At 47.3% G+C, this 26,905-nt stretch overlaps 1 protein-coding gene across 1 annotated transcript in view; it reads left to right on the forward strand.

The window, feature by feature from the left end:
• The window catches only part of ATG3 (autophagy related 3), a 185,580-nt gene that overhangs the window by 87,034 nt on the left and 71,641 nt on the right, over positions 1 to 26,905 (forward strand). Inside the window, exon 10 of the mRNA XM_078658316.1 lies at positions 4,593 to 4,748. Within this exon, the coding sequence (XP_078514442.1) occupies positions 4,593 to 4,748 (156 nt within the window). The remainder of the gene's footprint in view (positions 1 to 4,592; positions 4,749 to 26,905) is intronic.

A 26,905-nucleotide genomic window follows, 5' to 3' on the forward strand; every position in this document is an offset into this window, starting at 1 on the left:
TCGGATAACATTACTGCGTTCAAGGCTCCTGCCTCAAATCTGACCGCTGTATCTTCTGTGTTTTTGAAAACCGCTTACTCGAAGTACTTACCTAATCTCAAAGATCTTGCTGTCTATATTATTTTATATTTTTAGGGTTTTATATAGCGCAAACTAGACCAGAGACATTTGGTATCAAACTACTTTACATGAACACCTGTTTCGTTACAGAAGAACACACTTTGTTAGACACAGAGAAATTAAGTGATTTACCCAGAATCACAGGATGTTGAACGTCGCTGCCAAGACTTGAATCCGGTTCCCCAGCTTCAAGGTTGACAGCTCTAGCCGTAAGGCTACATCTCTCCGCCATATTAATATAAAAAACTGTTATTTTTCTAAATTGGTTTCGGATTTTCTTATTGAGTGTGTGCCTCATTTATTGACTCTGTGTGTTCAACAAACACTCCCCTTTGATAAGCCTAAACTGCTCAACCACATTACCACATAGAGAGCATTTGGTATTTTTAAAGAGTGCCCCTGTACACTAATAAGGGCCATCTGGACTATTTGCATAGTGTCCCCCTTAGGTGTACTACATAAATAGCTTCCTACATATAGCCTCTAGACACATATTTATTATGTCCTGGATTGATCACAATATCTTGAAACTGAGGAGACACACAATACTCTGGAATGTTAGGTGCCAAAAGTCTGGGTCACTAATGTCAATATGAGCAATATTACTTTTTCAAACGAGTAAAAATTATCACAATTAGTTTTTCCACCTTCTACCACTTTTTTATGTCTGATCATAAAATGTCTTTCCTCCATGGTACTGACATGCAATGTTAATTGTCTTTTTAATTTTATTACGTATCCCTGTTGGTCAATAGGATAGTATAGACCTACTAAGCTAATGCCCTTAAGTACTACTATTGTAGTCACTTGCAATGTTTCCAAAAGAAAAAAGATCTAGTACAATTAAGTAAATTAAATTCACTGCTGTATATCTTGAAGAAACAGGTTAGGCTATTGGTGCAAGCAATTATTGCAAATATACTTTGGATTAGGTAGTGGGGTTACATACTACTGGCTGTGGGTTGTTGCCTAGTCATCTGCATCAAGAGTCTAAGCACGCTTTATATCGGTGCTCTTCAGGCTGTGAATCTTGGCTTCTTGTTTAGGGTGGGGCGGACCTCGAGGTGTCATGAAAGGCTAGGTGATGCCAACAAATTTAAAACTGTTGCAGACAGTTTCGGTATTACTTTAAGGGTGTGCTTCGTATGGAGGTGCAGGGCAGAAAGTAGCAAACAAGGGCATAGTCCCCCACCCTTGCAACCAAGGCTGCTCTGGAAGACCAACCCTTGAACGTTTCCGAGAGGGTGTTGGAGGTGAAAGCAGTCCTCAGGACATTCACAGTCATACACCATAGACAGCAGTTCATAAGGGAGAACATTTTTGTAATTTCCCAAGTTTGGCCAGTGAAAGGTGAGATAGGCGAGGTCCGAGTTTTTGTGTATGTATTCTAGTGTTTGTGTGCATGAAGGGGTAAGTGTAGAGTTAAATTAAAGTGCATCATTGAGTTAAAGGCTTGCTGCCAACTCTTTAAGGAAATCCTAAAGTTATGAGTTTGAATTCCAACAAGGTTGACTCAAGCTTGTTGTAATTCAAACTCATAACTTTCTGATTTCACTTAAGCATTAGCAGTAAGCCTTTAAAGCGTGTGAATTAAGGACCATTACATTGGGTAATAGTAACTTCTGTGCTTAGAAAGTGCAGATATGTGGCAAGAAATGTTGCATAAACAACACGCAATTATTGTTTACATAACACCCACTACTAACTGAGTTTTTTTTTACACTTAACAATAGTAACCAACTCAATGGCCACAATTATGGAGTAGAAGGAAGCCACATACCTGATCACTGATGATCCTTTTATGCCCTCTATATATTTCCTCCTCTAACAATAAATAACTTAAATCTACATGAATAACTTCCTGGGTAAAAATCAATCTCATCACGTAGAAAGACCCTTACAGATTGGCGTACACTTCTATCAGTCTAGACACTGCAGCAAATATGCAGAATAGGGAACATTGGTCCCTCTTTGATATTCCTGTTATGTCTTTCATAGGTAGGCCTTAAGAGTTGGTCTGCCAAGGACGTATGCAGTCAACTGGGAACCTTTTTGTAGTACTCACCGAACTATAGGGTCCTCTTTTCAAACCACTACACTCCTGTGGCATGCAGTTCTTGTTCTGAAATGTGGCTTTTCTAATCACTATTAAATCTCTAAGGAGAATCAGTGAGTTGCAGGCTACGACTATAGAGGAACCGTTTATTCAGGTTCTAAGAAAGAGGGTGATCTTGAAGACCAACCCAAAATTCCTAGTTAACCAGACTCTTGAACTGCCCATCTTTTTTTCGCTTCCAGATTCTATGAGAGAAAGAGCATTAGAAATATTAGATTTCAAGAAGCCACTCCTGTATTACATTGACAGGGCCAAATCCATCAGTAAGACAAAACAACTGTTAGTGGCAACATGGCTAACCATATTTCGGAGGGAGACATTACCAAATGTTTTGTTAAATATATACAAATATGCTATGCTGAAGCAAAGAGTACGCTACATGTGCTACCTAGGAAACCTTCCACGCTCAAAAGGGAGGCACTGTGACTGTTGGAAATTGCCCTTTCTGCAGGGTCACCCCAGACACCTTTTGCGTTCCTCCTCCCTTTTTTGCAGTTCCAAACTCATGGTGAGGTTGGATTTTAAATTGGAATTCTGATAATTCCACCTTTAGAAACGTAGCACTTTAGCCATTTAATACCTGCTACATGTTTGGGTAGGGTAACAGCTGGGTTTTGTGCATTCCCCCTAGTCAGCCACACACAAAGGGAGCTTAGGTGTGACTTGATGGGCCATCCTAGAAGAAAGACCCAGCCTCACACCTGAATACGCTGTGTTCTGTCCCCACATGAAGGCTGCATACCCCCCCTGTAGTGAGTCTGGAGTCAGGGCTGGAAGGGAGGATCTCTGTGCATGTCAAACACCTGTCTTTGAAGTCTTCCCCACTTCAAAGGCAGAACTGGGTATAAGTATTGGATCTCTGACACCACCACTTTTGTACACTCCTGGACCTGTGGATACTTTGCCAGGAAGGACTTCTGTGTTGCTGAAGGACAGCCACTCCGCTAGGCTGTTGCACTGAAAGATCTGTTTTCTTTCTGTGCTGACCAGCTGCCCTCCTGGTCTAGGTGGGAAGGAGTGGACCTGCATCACTTGACCCTCTGATCCAAGGGCTAGTTGGATGGCCTCCTGATCTGAAGTCTCAGGGACATACAATACTTCCAACTGACCTGTTTCTGTACCTGGACTCTGCCATCTTTGAGTCTGCCCTGCCAAGTGGTTCCAGCCCAGTCCTGGATTCAAGCGAAGGATTGCTTCATGGCCTAAATATCCTGATGTCTCTTCTGCAGCTTAGACTACCTATGTTTCAAGAAACATGGCGAGATGCCTAGTACTTGGGTTCTGTTAGCCCATGATCTAATCTTGAGGCTGTACATTTCAGACGTCAGACACATTATGACTGAAATAGCACTGTCTTTAAATGCCTTCTGCTTTAGTATGCCATTACAATGGACTTCTCTCATGAACTTCCACCATGCTTCGTCATCAGTTACCAGTCAGTGCTGGATACTGTAGTGATTTGTCTTTTCAGGAAATCCATGATCAGATACTCTCTCTGTGTTACGAGTGCCTCTGCTGTCTCTTCGCTCCAGTGTCTGTTACTGCCCATACTGTCCTGTTTCTTAGTGTTGAATTTAGGTTTTTGTTCCTTCTGTGGCATTATGTATCAAGATCAATCAGCAGACGCTATTTGTGTGTGCGGCAAAGGCTTTCTAAGCATTTATGGCATAGACCTCTGGTTCACCACAAATCCTGGCAATGATTGCAATAATGGGCCAGGTAACACTGCCTCTTCTCCCAAATGGAAGGATTTGTGCGTTCTTTCCCTTGAATGTTCATCGTTTACAATAACATACTTTTCATTTCCACACCAAATAAGTTTCAGGCAGGCCTACCAAAAGTGATGGTCCTCTATGGGAATCTTTGGGAGTTTCATGGCTACAAGTTGGCACCCCCGCTCTGTGCAGCAAGGGTGCAAGAGGTTCCAAAATGATCAATTAGATGCACCACTGTCAGCGCAGACACCCTTGTTGTCATCTTGGAACCACGCCAAAAGAACCACATTCTTCAACTCTCAGATTTTGGCTCAGGTGGAAGCAACTTCCATTACGTGCTCTCCACCTTCATACACATGGATCAGTCTCATTACATATGTACTCATGATCACCGCTGCCATGCAAGTCCCGAAATGAGAGCCTTACCAGAGAGATGCTTCCCCACAGTCTCCCAGTTAGTTTGGCCCTTCTATCAATTACATGATTTTAATTTAATGACATTACATTTTACTGCATATATTTTAATGTGGTGTGTATCAAAGTGGACATTTCTGACAGTGAGTAAAGAGTTGCATGTGATTGGGTACTTTATTTGCATTATTATGACTAATAGAACTATTTTTCTTCTTTATAAATACAAGGCAACGTTGGATACTAGAACAATAATAGAAGCCATTAAGCCTAAAACTGAGGCTGGAGGTGAAGATGCTATTCTGCAAACTAGAACATATGACCTGCATATCACCTACGACAAGTATTATCAGACTCCACGACTTTGGTTATTTGGTTATGACGAGGTAGAGACCTTTTGTATGTCTTGCAAGATTCCATTTTAAATTAAAAATGTGAAAAGTAGGATCTCACACTAGCATGTTTTTAGATTGCACGTGTTTTCAAAAGTATTTACACTGAATCAATGTTTTGTTGTTTTTTTATTTTATATATATATATATATATATATATATATATATATATATATATATATATATATATATATATTTACATATGAGAAGTGCTAGCAGCATTAACTAGTACTAGAAGACTTTGTAGCAAATCCACTTGCCTCCGAATGTTCATCATTTACAGTGCAGACACTGCATGTATCAATTTCCGCCCTCCTCTCTCTACCTCCATCCTCCTGTCTCAATTCCTAGCACAACCTCTTCCTTCATCCTCTCTCCACATATCTCTTGGTCATCCTCTCCCTTCCTTTGTCTTTTACCCCTTAAGTTTCATCCTTGCTGCTTAATTACTTTCAAGGCAAAGAGTCATCCTCATTGCCTCACTTTGTTTCAAAAAGTCCTGATATTACCTCTTAAGTTACCCTGCAGTTTGAAGCATAGTGAATGATAAGAGCAATGACTTTTAGTTTTTCATTCGTATCTGTGGCAATTTATCGGGTGTTTGGGATAAAGGAAGGACATGGAACATTGCTCAATCACTTCCATTAGAAAGCAACGTCTGTCACCTTTTCCTTGCTTACTGCCATGAGAATAGAGGCATAGAGACGCAGCATGTTCATGCTAACTTATGCTCTATAGATTCACAATTGGAATTTGTAAAATGGCAAACAAGCTAAAAGGAATGTTTCCATCAAGCCTCTTCTTCCACACTTGAATTGAACCAGATGTTCAGCTCAGTGAAGAGAAATATTACAAATTACCTTGCAGATACACAGTTGGCTTTGTACCCCTCATCAGATGTTTTCCTTTGTTTACAAGCCCCTGTTTTCTAGGACCCTTTTTCAAGTTTCTACTGAATCTTGATGATTGTTGGGAGCCATGGGGGCCTTGGTAGAAAGGTAGACCTTGTTTTTTAAATACATTTTACATTTCAATTTGTGAGCACTCAGCCTTTTATAATTGACAATAGCCTTCAAATGTCAATGAGTGTGCCTTTGTAAGGCTTTTGATTGGTATGTACAAGTGATGTTATTAAGTTAAAGAAAAGTCTTAAACTTGTATCGTTTTTAGTTTTACAAAGGTTTTCATGTGCAATTTTTTTTTACAAAGATTGTGCATCAGAATCAAAGTACCAAATACTTTCACACAAAGGGAAAGGGTCTAGACATTCAAGGTAATCAGAAAAAGAACGTAGTAACCAAATATGAGGAAACTCTGCATAGATTCCTTCCATGTACGATGGGGTGGAAGGACTAAAGAAATCCAAAACTACAGAGAAACAAACTGTAGTACATCAATGCTTTATGCAGATTTATTTTCACATTATTTAAGAACACTTCATGTCCTACACAATACAAATTGTTTCGCACAACCCATTTACAAACTTCTATTCATATTTTTGAAAAAAGTAATCTTATAGTACAAGCAGACATGAAATGCTGATTTTCAGGTGTTTCCTAAGCCATAACTATTGCCTTCACCTAATAAAATTTGAGAATCTATCTCGTTTAAGCCTTGATGAAGCAGTTTAATTATATAAAAATATAGATCTGATGGTCTGTTGTATAAAAGTTTAAATACTGGATCATTGTATATAGGTATCTTGATGGATTATTGAAGCGGTGTGTTGTGGTTGGATTTGTGGTGGTTTTTTCTCTTGTGTGCCATTCTGAGTGTGGGCTGGGAGCCCCTGGAAAGACTGGCTTTGTAAATACTCAGTGAAGGAGCATTCTTCTCTAGATTGTCTATTCCATCCTATGCTCCTCATCAAGTAGCTATGGAAGCCAATGGGACACCATGTCCAGAGACCTATAAGGTTCCTTATCTCATGAATCCTCGGACACCCAGATGGATACAGCAAACTTGTAGAAGCTCACCAGTGTTGACAGGTGGTGATGTGTTAGCCGCAGCTCTAGAACCTCCCTAGATTTGACATCACAATTCCATTTTGGTTCTTTGTTATGCTGCGACATTGGCTTCAATCCATGCCTTAACTATGCAGTACTGTTTGATTAACGAATTTGCAGGTTAGTCAATTTGTCTTTTTCATGCTTAAAGACGTTTTGCTTTAATAACTCTCCTCAGACCAACTCTATGGGATACTGCCCAGGGTGCTGATTGACAATGTGAAGTATCTGCAGGGAAAAGGGTTCATTACCTTTGGTAATTATCTTTCTGGTGGCTACTCATCCTACTGTAAATGTCTCACCCTCCTTCTGCCTCCCCATTCTGAGAAGTGGTCTTGTGGATTTTGGTAATAAGGTTCCAATTTTGTTCTGTAATGTCACGGTCATCCTTCATTTCATCATTGTCTCTCGTGTCTGCCTCTATGGATATAGAAAAAAGCAGAGCCTAAGATCACAGACAAGATGATGTCTTATATGGCTCTGTGGCATGGCTAGGCGGAGGGAAGGGTGCCAGAGACATGGCTGGATCAACACAACACAATGTGTCTGCTCTGGGAAGTGATTACAGTTTTTTCTGGATCCAGTTCAGCACCTGAGGAAAATTTGAGAGGTGATAAATCTTTGGGGAGATGGATTACGCACCAGAAACAGCATTCCTGAAGGTAAGTAGCTTATTCTTTGTTCATGAATGAATCTGGGTGTAGATTCTATCAATCCAGAATATTCTCTGTAAAGAGAGATTAGCTACGAACTGTCCAGCTCACTAGGCTAAGGCAACTGACAGCTAAGGATCTCACTGCCTCTCCTACACCTCTGACACATATTTTAGTAAATGTGTATCTTTATTAAATGTATGTTCTCTTATTTCTGATGATTATGTTACCTGTTCCATAATGTTCAGTGAAATCATGTTATCACTGACCTGGGTGTTACCTTTGGTGTATGCCCAGGTGTTGCATATTGCACGCTTATTCGGCCCACTCTTCCCCCACCGAGTGCTCTTGCATGCCCCATTAGAGAGCGCATGCTCCATTACAGGGACCCAGACACTACACTGTGCCTTGCACACGAAAAAAGTGCGGTTCAATATCAGGGCAGCTCACTATCCATCTACCCAAACTGTACCCTTGTGGTCCATGCCGCCCACAAAGCTTTAATTTCTGTTAAGAGCCTCCTGGTGAAGTCTGGCATCTCCTATGCCTTCTATTATCCAGCAAAACTTTGCATTATCTTCAGTGGCATAACTCAATTCTTCACGGATCCCAAATTACCCATGAAGGTCTGACACAACCAGTCCCACATGCCCTTGAACATGACTTCACAGAATGATCCAGACCGGAATAGCCCTCTCAGTGATAATGACAGAACTTTCACAACGCAGCCTATGATATCTCCACCAGCACCACTGTTGGGACAGGAGATCACCCCCTCTGTTTTGCCAGAGGGATGTTTCCCTCTGAGTTTTTAGTTTGTTTCTTTTTTCAAAGGGAAAGGGTTTCACTTCAGTGAGTTGGGACTGTTAAAGTTGGTGGGAGGCTGAAATGTTTGGGACGATATTTCTTTGAAGTTCACATGCTTTCCTTTTGGTTGCCTTATACATCGCATTCACATCTCACATGCACCCGAGTACAGAGGGTAGACATTGTTTTAGAGCTGCAGTTGCTCAGCTTAAAAATACCGCTCTTTACGAAACCATGGCAAATATCAACCTACTGACATGGAATATCTGAAGTTTTTTTTTTTAGAAATATTTTTATTGATTTTTCCTGCATCGTGCATAACAAACCATAAACAATCAGGGTATGCATTAAAGTCTGTCCATTGCTCTGAGTACATTACATCACCATCCGACCCCCACCATACAATAGGAGTTCCATTTAATGTTCGTCTATCATTACCCCTGTCTGCCTCATTCGCCACCTCATTCGTGTCTTGGTCCCGCCATCCCTCTTGCCGGTTAGTAAGATTTGTCTCCATCCCGCCCCATGTTCTTACGGCGCCTGTCCATCTCCCTGCGACTGGTGGTCTATCTCCCCATCCATGCCGTAATACGTTCTCCATTTACCCCACACTTTTTTACATTTTTTGGGGCAGCCCCTAGCTTTATACGTGACCCTCTCCGCTGCCATGTATAAGTCCATCCCCGTCTTCCACTCCTCCACTTGTGGTCCCTGTGCAGAGCCCCACCTCCTGGCAACGTCTCTTTTAGCCACCACTAGGGCCAGGGCTGTGAAGATGAAGTGGGGACGACTCAGATCCACATCCCCCTGTATACCTAGAAGGATACATTTTGGGTCTAGTGGCAGGGTTGTGTTCAGTACCTTTCCCAATTCCATCGTCACCTTCTCCCAGTATGTCTGAATCTGGGGGCAGTCCCATATAGTATGAAAGAAGTCTCCTCGCTCATGTCCACATCTTAAACAACACGGGTCCCCTGCACTACCCATCCTGTGCAGCCGGGCCCTGTCGTAGTAGATCTGATGTAGGATTGTATATTGTGTCAGTCTGAGTCTGGACTTGAGTGCCACTTCCTGGGGATGCATAAGTGCCGATTCCCAGTCCGTGGTGTCAAAGGTTCCCACATTACTTTCCCAGGTCTCCCTCAATTTAGTCAAGCAGTCCGGGGCATTATTAATCTGGGCTGTTTGCCTAGCCACAATAGAGACCGCAGTTCCGCATTGATTGCTTGGAATACCTGCTGCGCGAGGGGGAAATACTCATTTTGGAGAGCGTATAAGAATTTCGGGAGCGTGATCATATTGAACATGGCCGCTCGGCCTAGTATGGTTAGGGGAAGTGTCTTCCAGCGTTGGGCGTCCTCTTTAAAGGCTAGATGGATACGGTGTATATTCTCCTTATACGACCGTTGTCTGTCTGGTGTTAAGTAGACCCCCAGGTACTGAAAGCCATGGGTTGCTACCTGTAGGGTGTGGGGCAGGGAGGGCCAATTGTATCCCGATTTGGGACTGAATATAACCGATCTGTGCCAATTGATGGTATATCCTGAGTACGTGCCGTACGTGCTCAGTGCTTCAAAAAGAGCGGGGAGGGTAGATTCGGGGTCAGTAACGTATAGGAGTATGTCATCCGCATACAGGGAAATTTTTTCCTCTGCGACGTCTGCCGCCGACATACGAAATCATCGTATGTCCGGACGTTGCCGCACCACACAAGCTACCACTTCAATAGTGAGAGCGAAGAGGAGCGTGGAGAGTGGGCACCCCTGTCTGGTTCCCCTCTGTATTGGGAACTCCCGGGACAGCCGACCGTTCACCCTCACGCGCGCCACCGGGGCCGTGTATAGCAGGCGCACTCATTTCCTAAACTCCGGCCCAAATCCAAATCTCGTCAGTGTGGCCTCAAGAAACGGCCAGTGGACCGCGTCAAACGCCTTTTTGGCGTCTAGGGAAAGGAGGAGATGAGGTTGCTCGCGAGCCATCGCTTCCATCATCCACTTATGGGTTCTGCGCAGGTTCATCCGGGTCGCCCTTCCGGGCATGAAACCCGTTTGATCCATGTCTATCACCTCAGTGATGACCTGTCTCATACGTAAGGACAGTACCATCGCTAGGATCTTTGCTTCTATATTTAGGAGGGAAATAGGACGGTATGAGGCGCAGTACATTGGCGGCTTCCCAGCTTTGTATATGGGGACTATGGTTGCCCTACGCAGATCTGGGGGAAGGGTCCCCTCCTCCAACGCACCCCTAAAAAGAGATAGGAGGTGTGGGGCCAGCAAGTCTGATCCCAGCTTAAAAAATTCCGCCGGTAGGCCATTTGGTCCCGTGTTTTACCGGGTTTCAGCCTGGTTATAGCCTGACGGATTTCTTCAAGTGAAAGGTCGATTTCTAGACTGTCCCTGTTTTCCTCTGATAGTTGAGGCACTTCTACCGCCTCCGGGTACTCCAGTATGTCTGGGGTCTCCCGTTGGTCCCGGGCTTTATAAAAGGCACCATAATAGGCGGCAAACGCCTCTGCTATCCCTTCGTCTAGGCACACTTGCTCGCCCGTCTCGTCCGTAACTGATTCGACCCAGCGAGCTTCCATTTCCCTGCGGCTGAGCCATGCCAACAGTTTTCCCGACTTGTCACTAACATCATACAACTTGTGGAGCGTGGCTAATCTATGCGTCTTTGCTTCTTGGGTCTCTAAGGCCCTATAGTTAAGTTGGGCGTCTCTCAGGCGACGCTTATATTGGTCAGTCTGTTGGGTCAGGCACAGCTTTTCAAGGGCGAGGATCTGGGCTTCGCATTCGTCCATCTCCTCCCTTTCCTTTTTCTTGGCCCAGGATAGTTGTTTTGCGCCCGGTCTCTAAGGACTGTTTTGTATGCTTCCCAGACTACTACCACCCCTGATTGGACCGAACCCGTGTTTTCATTGAAGTACATTTTTGTGTCAGCCCTAAGGCCCTGGCGTAATTCTTTATTTTGCAATTCCCACGCCGGGAGGCGCCATTACCCTCTGGGTCCAGCTCTATCCCTGCCTATACTGACTTCCGGCGGTGAGTGATCAGATAGACCACGGGCTCGATATTCCGCCCTTCTGATCTGTCCCCTGAGACCCAGCGTGACGAAAATGTAGTCTAATCTAGAATACACCTGATGTGCCCCTGAGAAGTAGGAGAAGCAGGCGTCTCGCGGGTGCGCTGCCCTCCAGACATCCACAAGGCCCAGGGAGTGAGCGAATCTCACCAGGTGTGTTTCGGTCCCAGTTCTTGTGAAGTTCCCGGTCCTGTCTACCTCTGGGCACATTACGTCATTAAAGCCCCCACCTATCACTAGTGTAGCGTTCGGGGTTTCAAGCATTATGTTGGTGACACCCTTTAAGGTCCTGGCTTGGAGCTGAGGTGGGGCATACACTGATATAATTGTGAGTTCAGTCCTTCCCCACCTCCCATTGACTCCTACATACGTGCCCTGCTCATCTGCCCATGTACGCTGAATCTGGAAGGGTGGGGACCGCTTTACTAAAATAGCCACCCCTCTGGACCCTGTCGTGTATCCCGTGTGCGCCAGGACGGTGTAGGGCTTTCTTCCCAGGAAACCACACCTATTCCCACGGAGATGAGTCTCCTGTAGGAGCACTATATCAGGGTGGATCCGTTTAATGTGTGCCTGTACCAAACTCCTCTTGATGCAGTCTCCCAGGCCATTCGCATTCCAGGTGTATACCGTATAGGGGTCCACCAAGTGTTGTCCATCAGGTGATGTCGGGGGGGCATTTGTACTCTGGCTTTGGGTCAGTAGCGGTCTTCTGGAAAACCATGCATTTACAGCTTTGAACATGACTTCACCTTCTGCAAACCCGTAGAACATTACAACATTTCTGAACGAACTAACCATATCCCACCCCGGACCCCTCCCCGCCCCACCCCCCCTCCGTTGGGACTCTGGCTCCTGCCGGCGTCGGCCCCTCACAGTGGCAGGTGTGGCCTGTCGCCCACCCATGGTCGTGACCCTTCACACTACAGTGTCAACAGGACTTCTGCCGTGCGTCCCCAAACGTTAAAAAACCAAAGTCCCGTGAAACTGGGACCAGTTCAGGCGCTGTCGGACAGCCGACAAGAATGTAAAGAAAGGGAGGAGGAGCTTAGCGCGCACCCAAGATGGACGCGTGAGCTCAGAGCTCCCGGACCTTCGCCACCTCCATCGACTATCCTGCAACTAATCCTGATTTGGACGACGGGCTTTTGTGGTCGAGAACCTGCTGATCACTTATCCGTTTGCGAATTTCGATTTGGTCTCCGGGAACCGAAGATATGGATTTTTGAATATTTGCGGCCTGCTCCATGGCACTGCCCCGGGCTTGCCTACTCTGCCAGCCGGGTAGTAATTGAATAACAACGGCCTGCGCTAACCTCCCTCGCCCGGTCTTCTACTTTCGGTTTCGATTCTGACGATCCTACGTCATTGACCTTGCCTTGGTCGCCCTGGTTGCTTGCTTCACTCAACTATTCGCAACATCGCTTGGAGATCCGGACTTTCTTGCTCTTTGCCTAGTGATTGGTCCTCACTTTATTCTCTGAGCTTCTGCGGGCACATCGAGTGTAGCCATTTTCACTAGGTCTCAGAATACCCTCCGGGGCACACGACCTAAGATGGCCACCAAGCCTGAAGCAGAGAGGCGCAAGACCAGACCGGCAGCTCGAGGAGGTTCTGTCCAATCCAACGTCATGGACCGATATACCCTCACTAAGAGCTCTCCGAGCGGAATGGCTAAACCCCCGGCCGGCATTGAGGACGAATCCCTGCTGGGTGATGACCCGTCGTTGAAAGACGTCATGTGCGCCATTGCTGGGATGAAGGCCGCGATGGGACAACAGTATGAGGCCCTAACCCACAAGCTGGACACTGTTGCCATAGATGTCAATCTAATCAGGGCGGATCTTGCAAAAACCAACGAAAAGGTCAAGTCTCTCGACCTGAAGACTACTAGTCTTATCGCCGACGTCTCTGACCTACAGACGGAGGTCGGTAATCTGAGATCCGCCCGTGACTATCTCTCCCGTCGCTTGGACGATTTTGAGGGCCGAGCACGACGGAACAACGTCCGACTGGTCGGTGTCCCGGAGAAGACGGAATCGTCAGCTGTGGACCTACTGGTGGAGGACCTTGTCCTAAATCATTTAGCGCCCAAGGGCCTGAGCAAGTTTTTTGCAGTAGAACGGGCCCACCGTGTCCCGGGTGGCCCGCCCAAGCTGGGTGCCTCTCCGCGCCCCATCATTGCGCGGATTTTCAACTTTCGTGACAGGGATGTGATACTGCAGGCTTCCCGCACATCAGGCCCCACGGAATATGAGAACGCTGCGGTCAGCTTTTACCCGGACTTCACCCAACAAGTCCAGAAGCAGCAGCTGGGATTTCAAGGAGTGAAGAAGAGACTGAGAGACAGGGACATGAAATATGCCATGCTTTTCCCGGCTCGATTGCGTATCGTCCACATCGATAGAACATTTTTCTTTGACCATCCCGAAGCGGCTAATGACTGGTTGGACTCTCTGCCTACGGGACGAGGGCGATTTGAACAATCGGAACCTTCCGGTGGAGCGGAGGGCGGCCCGACGGAGCAGGAATAGGGAGCGACATCGGCTCCCGGACCAACGTTTTGACTTTCGGCAGTGGTTCGATGCTATACTGATAATGATTGCTACTCCATTGTCTTACTGGGGTGTGGGTGAGGGGAGGGTGAGACTTCCTCCTCCGGGGTTCTTTTCGTAGATTAGTTGTATGTTAGGGCGACAGGCACGCTGCGAGTTGGGGTGGCTTTTGAGTCTAACGCAGGGGTGCGGGGTGGGGGGTATGATGTTGTCCTGGGGGGTTGGGAAGTTCAGGGATGTGTTTCTTTGTTTTTTTCAAGGCATAATGCTGATGATCTTCTGTGTTGTGGTGTCGCGGCTGGTGTGGGGGGGGACTTGGGGTGGACTCTGGGATGGGGGGTAGGGGACTACAGATACTGTGTTGGAACGTAAATGGTCTGGGAGACAGAATTAAACGGGGAGTGGTCTTGCAGTTACTGAGACGCTTGTCCCCTGATGTGGTTTTGCTTCAGGAAACGCACTTGCTGGGTAATACGTGCCACGCCATGAATAGGCGTGGCTATCGTCTCATTGCACACTCAGGTTTCACTTCTGGCTCCAGAGGGGTGGGCATTCTAATCCGGACCTCCCTCCCCCTTGCTGTTGACGGCATTATACTTGATGATAGAGGGCGGTACGCCGCCATTGTGGGGCGTTGGGAGGGTAGGGTGGTTACATTATTTTCTGTTTACATACCCCCAGGTCTTCAAACTACGACCTATGCAGATCTGGGAAGAGTGATTCTGGGAGTCCCCGAGGGTTTGCTTGTAGTCGGGGGAGACTTTAATTCAGTAGTATCTGGGATGTGTGATCGTTACCCTCCCCGAGTTCTCGCTAAGTTCCAATCCTGGCTTGGGGACTTCATGGAGGCGCTGGGGCTGACCGATTGTTGGCGCTTACATCATCCTGGGCAACAACAGTATACCTTTCACTCTGGGGCCCACGGCAGCCTTTCGAGATTGGATTATGTTTTGATGCCCTCCTCCCAGACTTCCCGTATAGGGGAGGTGAAACATCTTGCCAGGGGTATTTCGGACCATTCCCCACTGTGGTTGGTTGTGAACGCACATGGGGGATCGAAGGGTCGAGTGGCCCCGATCAACCCATGGTACCTCCGTGATCCTAAGATTAGAGCGGAACTACTTAAGACAATTGATCAATACTTTGCCGAAAATGTGGGGTCAGTATCCTCTTCTGTCTCCTTGTGGGAGGCGTACAAAACTGTAATTCGGGGGCAGGCCCTCTCGTCGATTGGCAATGTTAAGAGATGTAGACGAGAGGAGGTTGTTCGTCTTGAGACTGAAATTACCGTTCTTGAGGGAGAGTTTGATGCTGGGGTCTCCCCTGAGAGGCTTCATCTGTTGGACCTAAAACAACATGAGTACAGAGCTCTGGTGACTGATGCAGCGAAGGAGATGAGTCGTGAACAGCAGGGACGTCTGTATGATGTGGGAGATAAGGCTGGGAAGTTGCTTGCTTGGTTGGATAGGAGAGAATGCGCGAGTCGAGTGGTTCCTGTTATAGTTGACGCGAATGGTGAGAGTATCACGGACCCTGCTGGGATTGTTGAGAGGTTCGCCGATTATTTTCGGGTAGTGTACTCCCCTGTGTCCGATAGACCGGAGGAGGACTCCCACATGCTTTTACGCGATATCTCGCTACCATGCTTGTCTGATTCTGAGAGGGACCTGCTGGAAGCTCCGCCTACGGCGGATGAGGTTGCGACCGCTATCTGTTCGATCCGCTCCGGGAAGGCCTCGGGCCCTAATGGACTCCCTATAGAACTCTACAAGCTCCGTCCAGATGTGCTGGCACCATATATGCGATCTATGTTTTTGGAATCACTGGCGGAAGGGTTTCTTCCTCCTGACCAGAGATTGGCTTCCATAGTGGTTATTCATAAAGAGGGTAAGCCACGTGACCGCTGCGAATCATACAGGCCTATTTCCCTAATAAATGCTGAACCCAAGATCCTGGCCAAAGTTCTTGCTAATCGTCTGGTGGCCGGTATAGGCGATCTGGTTCATCCGGACCAGTCCGGATTTATGCCACATCGCAATACGGTACTTAATCTTCGGCGCTTGCATGGAGTCCTCGCGCGAGCGGGGACATTGAGAGAGTCGGCCATCTTGGCGTCTTTGGATGCCACCATGGCGTTTGACACGATTGAATGGCCCTATCTTTGGGCGGTCCTTTCCAAATTCGGGTTTGGGCCCACCTTTATCCGTTGGGTTCGATTGCTTTATGCTGATCCCTTAGCCCAGGTAGTAGTGAATGGACGTGTCTCGGCCTCCTTTGCTCTCGGTAGAGGTACGCGCCAGGGCTGTCCTCTGTCCCCACTCTTGTTTGCCCTTGCTTTAGAGCCACTGGCGGCTTGGCTGCGATGGGAACCATCCATGAAGGGCATTCGATGGTCTCCGGAATTTGAAGACCGTGTATCTCTGTATGCAGATGATATCCTTTTGTACCTCACATCGCCCCGAAAGTCGTTAATCGTCCTTTTCGACGTTTTGACTTCTTTCCGTAAAAATTCCGGCTTAGTTATAAATTGGTCTAAATCTTGCGTTTATGTTCTCTCCGGTGATACTCCTCTCCTGCCCCGTGATTGTCCTATTCCGGTGGTACTAGATGGTTTCAAATATCTGGGAATCTTTGTCACCTTGGACCCCACACTTCGGTATGAGCGCAATCTGCTGCCCCCTCTCAGACGCCTTCGGGCGGATGTCGGGACTTGGAGCAGACTCCCCCTTTCTCCCTTGGGACGTGCTGCGTTGTTTAAGATGATGTCGCTCCCCCGATTCCTTTATGCGCTTCAAAACACGCTTGATGTAGTGCCAGTGGAATATTTTCGTGAGATTGAGAGTCTACAGCGGCAATTGTTATGGGGGGGCCGTCCTCGAATCGCCCTCTCGAAGCTTACACTCCCTTGGTACGATGGCGGCATCGCTCTCCCGGACATTCGTCGCTATTACTGGGCCTCTCAATTGGGGGCCATCAACCATGGCACCTACACTCCCCCACTAAACCCGGCTTTTGCGATGGACAGATGGTTGCTACCCGGTGGGGACTACAATAGGGCTCTATATGCGAAATCAGCTGGCGAAACTCTTACGGGCCCCACCAAAACAGCAGTGCAGGTATGGCGTAGAGCTACGGCGGCCACGGGATGGGCCGACAGGCCGACCCGGGCTACCCCACTATATGCTTCGGATAAACTGGGCTCCCTTTGGCAATCGAAGGGATTTGATCGGTGGGACATGATCGGGATCAGTAGGGTAGATAACGTATGGATCAAGGGCAGGGTCAAGACGTTTGAGGAATTGAAAGTTGAGTATGGGCTGAATGATAAGGAATTCTTCAGATATGCGCAAGTCCGGCATGCGGTCTTGTCTGTTTTTCCACTAGGCTCGGACGTGCCGGAGGCATCCCCGCTCGAGGATCGGATTCTGGATGGTCACGTTCCTGATAGCACGATCTCGCTAATTTATAAAAAGTTGATCAATACCAGGACTGATCTACTAGATAGTCTTCGAGGGTTGTGGACCAGAGATGGTCTAGAACTCGATGATGAGGACTGGCAGTCCGCTATTTCTTCCCCGAAGGAAGTGGCTATCCCGGCACGTCTTCGGTTCGTCCAACTGAAAATTTTGCATAGGGTGTATGTGACTGGCCCACGTCTGGTTCGAATGGGATTTTCGATGGATGGATTGTGCAGGCGCGGATGCGGTATGGTGGCTACGTTCCTTCATATTATCTGGGACTGCCCTGCTGTGATACGTTATTGGAACCGCGTGCATGAAGTAATGAGTGAGGTCACGGGAGTGCGATTAATGCCTGAAGCGCGAAGATGCTTGTTGAATGTCTGGGAGCCGAATGACTACAATCAAGCGCAGCTCCGCTGGGCGACCTTGGGCAACATGGTAGCCAAGCGTGATATTGCCCAATTGTGGGGCGCTCAGAAGCCTCCGACACTTCTGGGGTGGCCACAAAACATGGATTGGTGCATGTTTCGAGAAAAAACGGTGTATGTTTCCCGTGGCAGACCAGGCAAGTGGGGGAAAGTGTGGACCCAATGGAACGCATACCGTGGAGATATATGTACTCCCCCAATGTCGGAATTTGATGCTGATTTGTCTTCCTCCCAACCTGACGTTTCCTTCGCAGGAATATAGTTGTTTTGTATATATTTTGGTCTCCTTTCCCCCCCCCCCCCTCTCCCCCCCCAATTATTGATTGCACTACTGCTTGATTCTTCTATGTACCCCCCCCCCACGGACCACGTGATGACACGTTTTAATGTACTGCCTTGTTTTGTATTGTTCTTTTGTTTTCTTGTTTTAAAATCAATAAAAAGTTTTCAACAAAAAAAAAAGAATGTAAAGAAAGAGATGAATGGGGATAAGAAGGAAGGGCAATAGAAGGTGCGAGGCGTGAAGAGAAAGGGAGAAAATAGGAAGAAAGGAAGGAAGAGGGGGTATGTGTGTGTCTCTTCTCGATCAGCTCCGACGGGCAGGTTATGTCTGTGCCATTCAGGCTGTGCCTCTGATTCATGAATGTGAGTCTGGTAGTTCAGCTTGCGAGTGGGAATATCCGATGTTTGAATAACCCCAGGAAGGTGAGGCACACAATAGCATACCTCCAGCGGCGTAGGGTGGACGTTGCCTTCTTGCAGGAGGTTCACCTTATAAAGGACACCTGTGAACGGCTCCACTTCAAGCAGATCAGGGAGGTACACATTTCTAAAAGAAACAGTTAGTTATAGATATAGATTCCTCACCTTAAAATTACCCCCAGGCATCAGACTGGATCCGGAAAGTTTTTTCGTCCGCAGCACCTCTGCGAGTCGGAAGATGGCGTCGGTCAGCTCCGCATCCGTCGTTAACATTGTGGTCACCAGGATGACTTTGGGGTAGCTACTTAGACGCTGCCCTCGCACACTGATGCCAGTTCTTTCTTTTTCCGCGCCAGCCAGCGCAGATCCGGAGAGAGGTACCTCCAGTCGCTTTTTGACTGAACTTTTTGAGCGACTTTTGTTGACGTCTTTTTGACTACTACGACTCCTGGTGCACTTAGGGATGCCCGGCTTTGAGGCTTGCAGAGCCTGTTCCCGACTGATGTCGGTTATAGATCCGCACCGCATGTGCCTCTTTTGCTTGAAGCATGACCATGACCTCAAGTCGTGCTCCGACTGCCGGTCCATGGCTCTGAAGGCTTTGCGTGGGCGGTTCCGAAAGCTTCTTGAGCGCCGGCAGTCGGCTCCAAGCTGTTCGAGGTCCTGGTCACGAGGGAGGTTGAGGTACCGGTTGATGAGCCATCACTACTCGTCTTCTAAGTCTTCGCACTCGGAGTCAGGTAAGTGGAAGCACAAGAAGAAGTCGGCGGAGCATCGTCTCTCTTCAACTTTTCCCCGTCGGTCGGCTGACGCGACGAGGGATCCGGGCGGGACCCCTCCTGCGACTCCGCGTGCGGAGCCTGAAGAGCCGACTCAGTTTCCCGCCCTTCCCGGGACCTGGAGCGCCATCTTTGGGCAGCCTGGACCCGCCGGCGCGGCTTGGGGCCCCGCGGACTCGGTTGGGGGCCTAGGCCGTCTCCGCCGGCGGCTCCGGCCCCAGTGCTGCAGGCCCCTCATGGATCCAGGCCTGGATCTGTATTGGTACTTGTTGACCTTATTACGCCTTCACCAGCGCCGCTTCCTCCGGCACCGCACCCGCATTCGATGCCGGTCAGGCCCCGACTGGCGTAGATTCTGGCCTCCATCCTGATGTGGACCCAGAGCCGGACCGTCATCGCCGGATCCGGCACCGAGCGGGGTTTTTGTTCCCCTGTTCACTCCTGAAGTCCCTTTTAGGCCAGATTGGCACCTATAGGAGGAGGACTGGGAGGGGTCAGATGACCCTCTGACGGACCAGTTGAAATGTGACCAGGACTGGAGACCGGACCAGGGGGTATGCCAGTGGTCTGGACACCTCCCTTGACCTTGGCATGTTGTCTCCTCCTACTGTGGCTACGGAGGATGGAGCTTCATACGCAGTGGTGTTGCGTAGGGCTGCCGAGGCTCTCAACCTCGAGCTCCATACAGTGGCCGTCATGACTAACCTCCTGACAGAGGTGCTTCAACCGCAAGCGAGCTCTTCGGAGCCCCTGCTGCCGTTTAATGAAGCCATCACCGACGTCCTTTTGGGCACCTGGTCCAGGCCCAACACGGGGGCTCCCGTGGATAGGATGATTGCCCGACGCCACCGCCCGGCTCCGGGTAACCCCACTTTCCTCTCCCAACACCCCACCCCTGAGAGCTTGGTGGTCCAAGCCTCTATCTCCAAGAGCACATTCTCTTCCGCACAACCTGAGAGGGAATCCAAGAAGCTGGATCATCTTGGGAAGAAGATTTTCCCTTCCGCCAGCTTGGGACTGCGGTCTGTAAACACTGCATGTCTATTAGGCCATTATTCCCACTCTGTGTGGGACACGGTTGTGCAGGTGCTGCCTCAGGGTCCGGAGGAGGCCCGAACAGTGTTCTCCCAGGCTATTACAACCCGGAGGGATGTGGCCAAGTTTACCATCCGTTGTGGGCTAGATACCTCTGACTCGCTAGGCAGGACGATTTCCACGTCAGTAACCCTTCGACGCTACGCCTGGATGAGATCGACTGGCTTTTGCCTGGGGATGTCCAGAATATCCTCATGTCTATCAACACAGAACAAGGGGACTCCTCTAGTCGAAGGGGACCAAGAATAGTAGTAAGTTATCAGAGACAGCGGTCCCTTTAAAAAATGAATACAAACATGTAACCACAATGCTGAAATCAGGATTGGGTCTAAATGTGTTCATTGCAAAAAAGTTAAAGATTTATTTTCAAGAATTAAAGCATAAATAATACAAAAAATCATGAAGTGAGCTGGACGTGATGGGATAACTGGAAATTGCGATTCTCCTATTAACATGACCAGAGAATCTGGATTTCATTAAAGACACGGAGGCTGACATTATGCATTATCCTTTAATAGCAACTCACACAGCCGCACTACATCATAAAGGATAACATTCTAGAATAAACAACAAAGGATGTAACCAAGAGATGATCTGCCTCTTTTAAAAGAATCGCAGCAGGAAGAACTCCAAAACTGAGAGATCCGGGAAAGGAGCGAATTTCATAGGTTGAGAGAACAGGAAGCTTGAAGAACATCATGGAAGAAGTTTCAGCATGTCCAAAGGTCAGCCGGTCAAACGGAATTGTCTGAAAAAAAGAGATGGATAAGAACCAAGAGCCTGAGAGCTATCATGTCACATAGGCATAACAATAGTTAAAGCAATCAATAAGGTCATGAACAAAATATCAAAATCCCAAGGTTGTAAAAGGGAGGAGGGGGGTTATAATGTCAGCCTCCGTGTCTTTAATGAAATCCAGATTCTCTGGTCATGTTAATAGGAGAATCGCAATTTCATTACAAGACCGGAGGCTACATTATGCATGTTCGTAGCCCCGAAGGACAGCATCAGACATATGCTCGATAGGCTTGCAATAATGACGAGCAAAGGTATTAGCATTTGACCAGTCAGCAGCTTTCAAGATATCATCCAACTTACCACCTGACCAGAAGGATTTACTGGCCATAGCTCCTCTAATAGAATGTGCCTGAAACTTAGAAAGGTCGATTCCAGCAAGTTCCATGGTAGATTTGACCCATCTAGCAATGGAGGTGGAAGAAACAGGTTTAAATGGTTTCACAAAAGAAACTAAAAGTTGATTTGCATCATTAGGGCGTAGGAGAGACATCCTAGCGTCATATTCTTTCATACAAGCAACCACACAAAGTTTAGGAAAACTATCAAAACGAGGATAGAAAATAAAATCTGACATGGTTTTAGTTCTTCTTAAAAGTTCAAACTTGACCCCAAACATATCATAACATCTATTTGAGATGTCTAAACTCCTGATGTCGGATACTCTCCTGCAAGAGATTAAACATAAAAGCGTGGCGAGCTTAAAGGAGAGGAACTTTCTATTAAGGGAAGAATTGTCGGGCCAAGAACAAAAGAGGTCTAAAATAGACTTGACGTCCCAAATGGTCTGGTATTTTGGTCTAGGGGGTCTTCTCAGTCTTATACTCTTGAGGACCCTGCAAATAATAGGATTTTTACCTACCGACTTACCGTTGACAGGAGAATGACCAGCAGAAATTGCGGACCTGAAGCAATTAATAGAGCGATAGGAGAGGCCTCTGTCGAATTGTTCGACCAGGAAATTTACGACATTCACGACAGGAGTCTCCACGGGATCCAAACTCCTTTCCAGGCACCAATGAAACCATTTCTTCCAAATGTTGTTGTATCTAAGGTGTGTTCCGGGGGCCCAGGATTCTCCGAGGAGAGAGAGAGAGCTGTTGACGAAAGTCCAGACAGCTCGTTAGATTGCCTGACACCTTCCAGGCAAGAAGGTTCAAATTCCCCTCGAGAATAAGGTGATGATCTTCGCCGTCTGCGTGTGAGACCAGACCCGGGGAGGCTGGGATCAGGAAGGGAATGTCGCACGCTAGTTCCAGGGCTGTCGGGAACCATGCTTGGGACGGCCAAAAGGGAGTTATTAGGATCAGAAGGCATTGTTCCAATCTGACCTTCTGAAGAACCCTCTGAATCATGGCGAAAGGAGGGAAGGCATAACCCAGGAAGTGGGACCATGGTTGGAGAAACGCGTTCACGGCAAGAGCGCCCGGGTCCGGCATCCAACTGAAATAGTTGGGGAGTTGGAAGGTGAGCCTGCTGGCAAATAGGTCCACGTCCATGGGACCCCAAAAGTGGGAAAGGGAATTGAAAACGTTCACATCGAGTTTCCAGTCCGAGAAGTCTATGAGGAATCTCGAATTCCAGTCTGCAGAAATATTCGATTTCCCGGGAAGATACTCCGCCCTGAGGGAAATCTTGTGTTCCATACAGAACATCCAAAGTTTCCTGGCAAGGTTGGAGAGATCTGCGGACCTTGTCCCACCAAGACGATTGATATAGGCCACCGCGGAAATGTTGTCCATTTTCAGAACAACAGATCTCCCTTGGATGGAATGTTTGAAGCTCATAAGGGCGTATAGCCCGGCCGTCAACTCCAAAAAATGTATGTGTTGAGAGGATTCCGACAGGGTCCAGACCCCACCGGTGTTCTGGTCTCCCAAGCGAGCACCCCAGCCATGAAGGCTGGCATCTGACTCTAGGACAAAGTCCGGGGATGAGCCGAAGATAGCTCTGCCGTTCCAGGCATCTAAATTCTCCAGCCACCAAAAGAGCTCTGCCCTGGCATCTGGGTCTAGAGATACAAGGTCCCCATACCACAGACCCGAATTGAGGGCTTTCCTTTTTATTCTCTGAAGCGCGCGGTAGTTCAGGGGACCAGGAAAAATAGCCTGGATGGAAGAAGAAAGGAGCCCAAGAAGTCTGGCTAGTTCGCGGAGAGTTAAGGAGTCTTGTTTCAGCACTGATCTGATCTCCTTCCGTATCTTGGCAATCTTCTTGGCAGGGAGAAGGAGGAGGCATTTCAGGGTGTCGAGGGTGAAGCCGAGGAATTCTATGATTTTGCAGGGAGAGAGAATGGACTTCTCTCTGTTGATGATGAATCCCAGGCTCTCTATTAAGTTCATGGAGGTTTCTAGATCTCTTAGGAGGTCTGAGTGGGATTGGGACATGATAAGAATATCGTCCAGGTAAATGATGAGGCGGATACCCCTCTCTCTTAGGATTGTAACAACGCACTTCATGATCTTGGTGAAACACCAAGGGGCAGAGGAGAGGCCGAAGGGAAGAGCTTGGAACTGGTAGAGACGTTCCTTCCAAGCAAACTGAAGGAACGGCTGATGATCCTTGTACATAGGGATGGTGAAGTAGGCGTCTTTCAGGTCTAACTTGACCAGCCAGTCTCCCTCGAGAAGGAGATCCCTGAGGAGGTGAATGCCCTCCATTTTGAAGTGACGATAGACTAAGAACTTGTTGACCTCTCGGAGGTTTATGACGGGTCTCCAACCCTTGTCCTTTTTCTGAACGAGAAAAAGTGTGCTTATGAACCTCGCGTCGGACCAAGGGACCTCCACAATCGCGTCTTTTTTGAGCATGGAGATGATTTCTTCCTCCACGATCAATTGTTGATCTTCCGGAAGGGCAAAGGGTCTGGGTAGATGAGATTGGAAGGGAATCTGAAAGAAATCTATCCTGAAGCCCAAGACGGTTTCCAGAACCCATGGGTCTTGGGTAATAGAGTCCCAAACGTGATAAAACTGTTTTAATCTGCCCCCCACTATGGGAGGGAAAGAAGAAGGAGGAGTAGTACTTACTTGTAGAGTTGGAGGTGTTGGGAGTACCTCGACCTCTTGAGCCACGGTTTCTCGGACCTCTTCCTCTCTGGGGAAAGTGTGGTAAATAAATAAATAATACCCTATTTTTGACTAGGCATATAGCATAACAGATAGCTCAATAAATAAGAGTCAAGATTCGAGGTAGTAGGAGTTTCTGCAGGTTTATTACAGCATAAGGACAGGATCAGGACAACCTGCATAGGATGACCCAGCAGCTGCTGGGGCCGGGTCTGGGATGAGCGCGCTAACTTTTAATAACAATACATGAACTTATATACATAGCGCAAACACATAGCATTACATTGCAGTAGGCGTAGCAGTGGGTGGAGCAGAAGGCGTGACGCGTAGCAGTCGCGAAAGATAACAGTAAAAGTAGGTGTAACTGGGCGTATACATAGACATGTGGTGCAAACGTAACAGAATATGTCATGAATGGGGCGGAAACATAGGAGGGGGCTACCTAAGGAGCCGGGACCTCTAACCTGGTGGTGCACGCAAACTGGCAATGACGTATTACTAGGAGAAGCTGGGGGCTATGAACTCTGTGCTAGGAGCAGAGACTAAAGTCTGGAGGGTCGGAGCGACTTGTACCTAAACCCTATCTAGTATCTGATGTTTAGGGAACATGTTGACATAAACTAGAAGTCATGAGGGGAAAGGCTAACTTGATTCTAAGACTGGACCATGCATTATTCTACATGTAGTGTGTGATGAAGAATACTAAATGACCATTAAATACAGTATTTCTCTAACGTGGAGCCGCATAGGCTAGACAATGACGGGAACTATTGATGCAGTTCAGTAGCTTAGGAATGCAGAGAAGGAGGACTGAACTGATAACTGGAACTATAACATACTTTTGGCAGACTCAGAGGCAGAGCCAGGCTGCACCGGGCACTGCGAGGCAGGAAGTAAGTGAAGGGTCGAGGATACAGGTGGGGGCTGTATCGCTCCTCAGCGAGACTTCAGGAGACAGGAGCTGAATCTGTGGTCCGGGCCCTTTTGAGGCCTGGAAACGGGGACTTTATAATGGAATAACGTGCACACTGAGAAACGTGGCAACGTAACTTTACATAGGCCTGATATTCGTAGTATTCACGAGGACTGGAAACTAGCATACTAAAGGTGGACACAACTGTAATTGCGTCATTAATCGGACATGGGGAATAACATATGCATATTGGTCATGCACACATAACATATGATGGATGAGGCGTAGGGACACAGAACATGGCAAAATTTACTTTTCCACATTCCCTCCTTGTCACTACGTTTCCATCAGGAAACATCAATTTTCATGATACCATCTATCATTTCATACAGTACCATTTGCTCGTCTCGAATTATCTTGGAACGGGACTTAGAACGGGGCTTAGGACTAGGAATACAAGAGGTAGCACACATGCTGCAAATCGCAGGGCCACATTGTATACAGAGGCAGCAGCTAAATATGATCGCTACTGCAATACTTAGAAAGGACAGGAATTTCCATCCCCATGCGGAAATTATATTCCAGAACCAACATGTCCAGGTGCCTGGATCTTGATGTAACAGATGGGCAATTTTATGGAGTCTGGTTATAGCTGAATAAACAGACGGCGCGTTATTTGGAATGAAAATGCAACAACTAGATCCGAGGACTCTACAGGCCCCGCCCCTATCGGCCAGTATGACGTCAAGGACGAGACGATTCTGTAAAACGACAATTCTCATAAAGGATTGCTCTTCAGTTAAGTTACCTAGAGCGGAGGCAGTCTCATCTACTACTGCTTCAAGGGTTCTTGTTAACCTACGAATTAGCTTACTATTTACAACTGTGCCTAAATAAGGGAAAACACCTTTATCTATATCAATGAATTGCTCTGCGGCAGTTTCAGTATAATCGACAATCGGGAGATTTCTCTTGTGTCTAGTATGTACTAGGAAGGAATTCCTATGGTAGTCAGGTGGGGCTAGAAAAACAGGCGGCAGTAGGAAGGCAATGTAACAGGTTCCCTCCCAATCGAGGGGCAGGTGAACATATGCAGTTTGACCACAAACAAAATAAGAATGACGTGAGGCTTTAAAAATAGATTTCCCACTGTCACTATACTGGATAACAGTAGTACATTCACTATGGCCTACGTGTACAGAACCATAATTACGGACACATAATTTGCCTTTGACTGGTAGTACTGAAATAGCAGGTGAGTCTGGAGTAGTATCAGACTGAACATTCAGGACCATGAAATTCGACGAATAATTACCTAAATTATACACTTCATTTTCTAGATCTAACCCGGTTCTGTGGGGGAGACCTTGCTTGTCTGGGAAACATGTACTGTTAAGAAAAGACATATCTGTTGCGGATGACGTTAACGTGGACCATGCTCCACACGAACCATTATGTGAAAAAGGATAAGGAAAGAGTGGCAGAACTCCCTTCGGTGTCTGGAAAGGGGGGAGTCGACCACACACCCAACAATTAGTGGCATTGCTGGTCTGGTGTGAATAATGTAACATACGGATAAATGAATTATTACGCATAGCGAGGCGGTAAGAATATTCGTGAGGAGGCAGATCACTAAACGTGTGCTCTACTGTAGCATTAGCAGACTTATTTACATGAGAAACTGGAAAATATAGGAAAAAGGCATAACTGGTGCAGGAAATCATTAGGCTGATGAATAATATGAAACTTAGAAAAACGATACATTGAATTGAGTTTTTACTGACTCTCTCACTATGGGGGTCTATTTT

The sequence above is a fragment of the Lissotriton helveticus genome, chromosome 8 (assembly GCF_964261635.1).
Source record: "Lissotriton helveticus chromosome 8, aLisHel1.1, whole genome shotgun sequence".
NCBI classification, from domain to species: domain Eukaryota; kingdom Metazoa; phylum Chordata; class Amphibia; order Caudata; family Salamandridae; genus Lissotriton; species Lissotriton helveticus.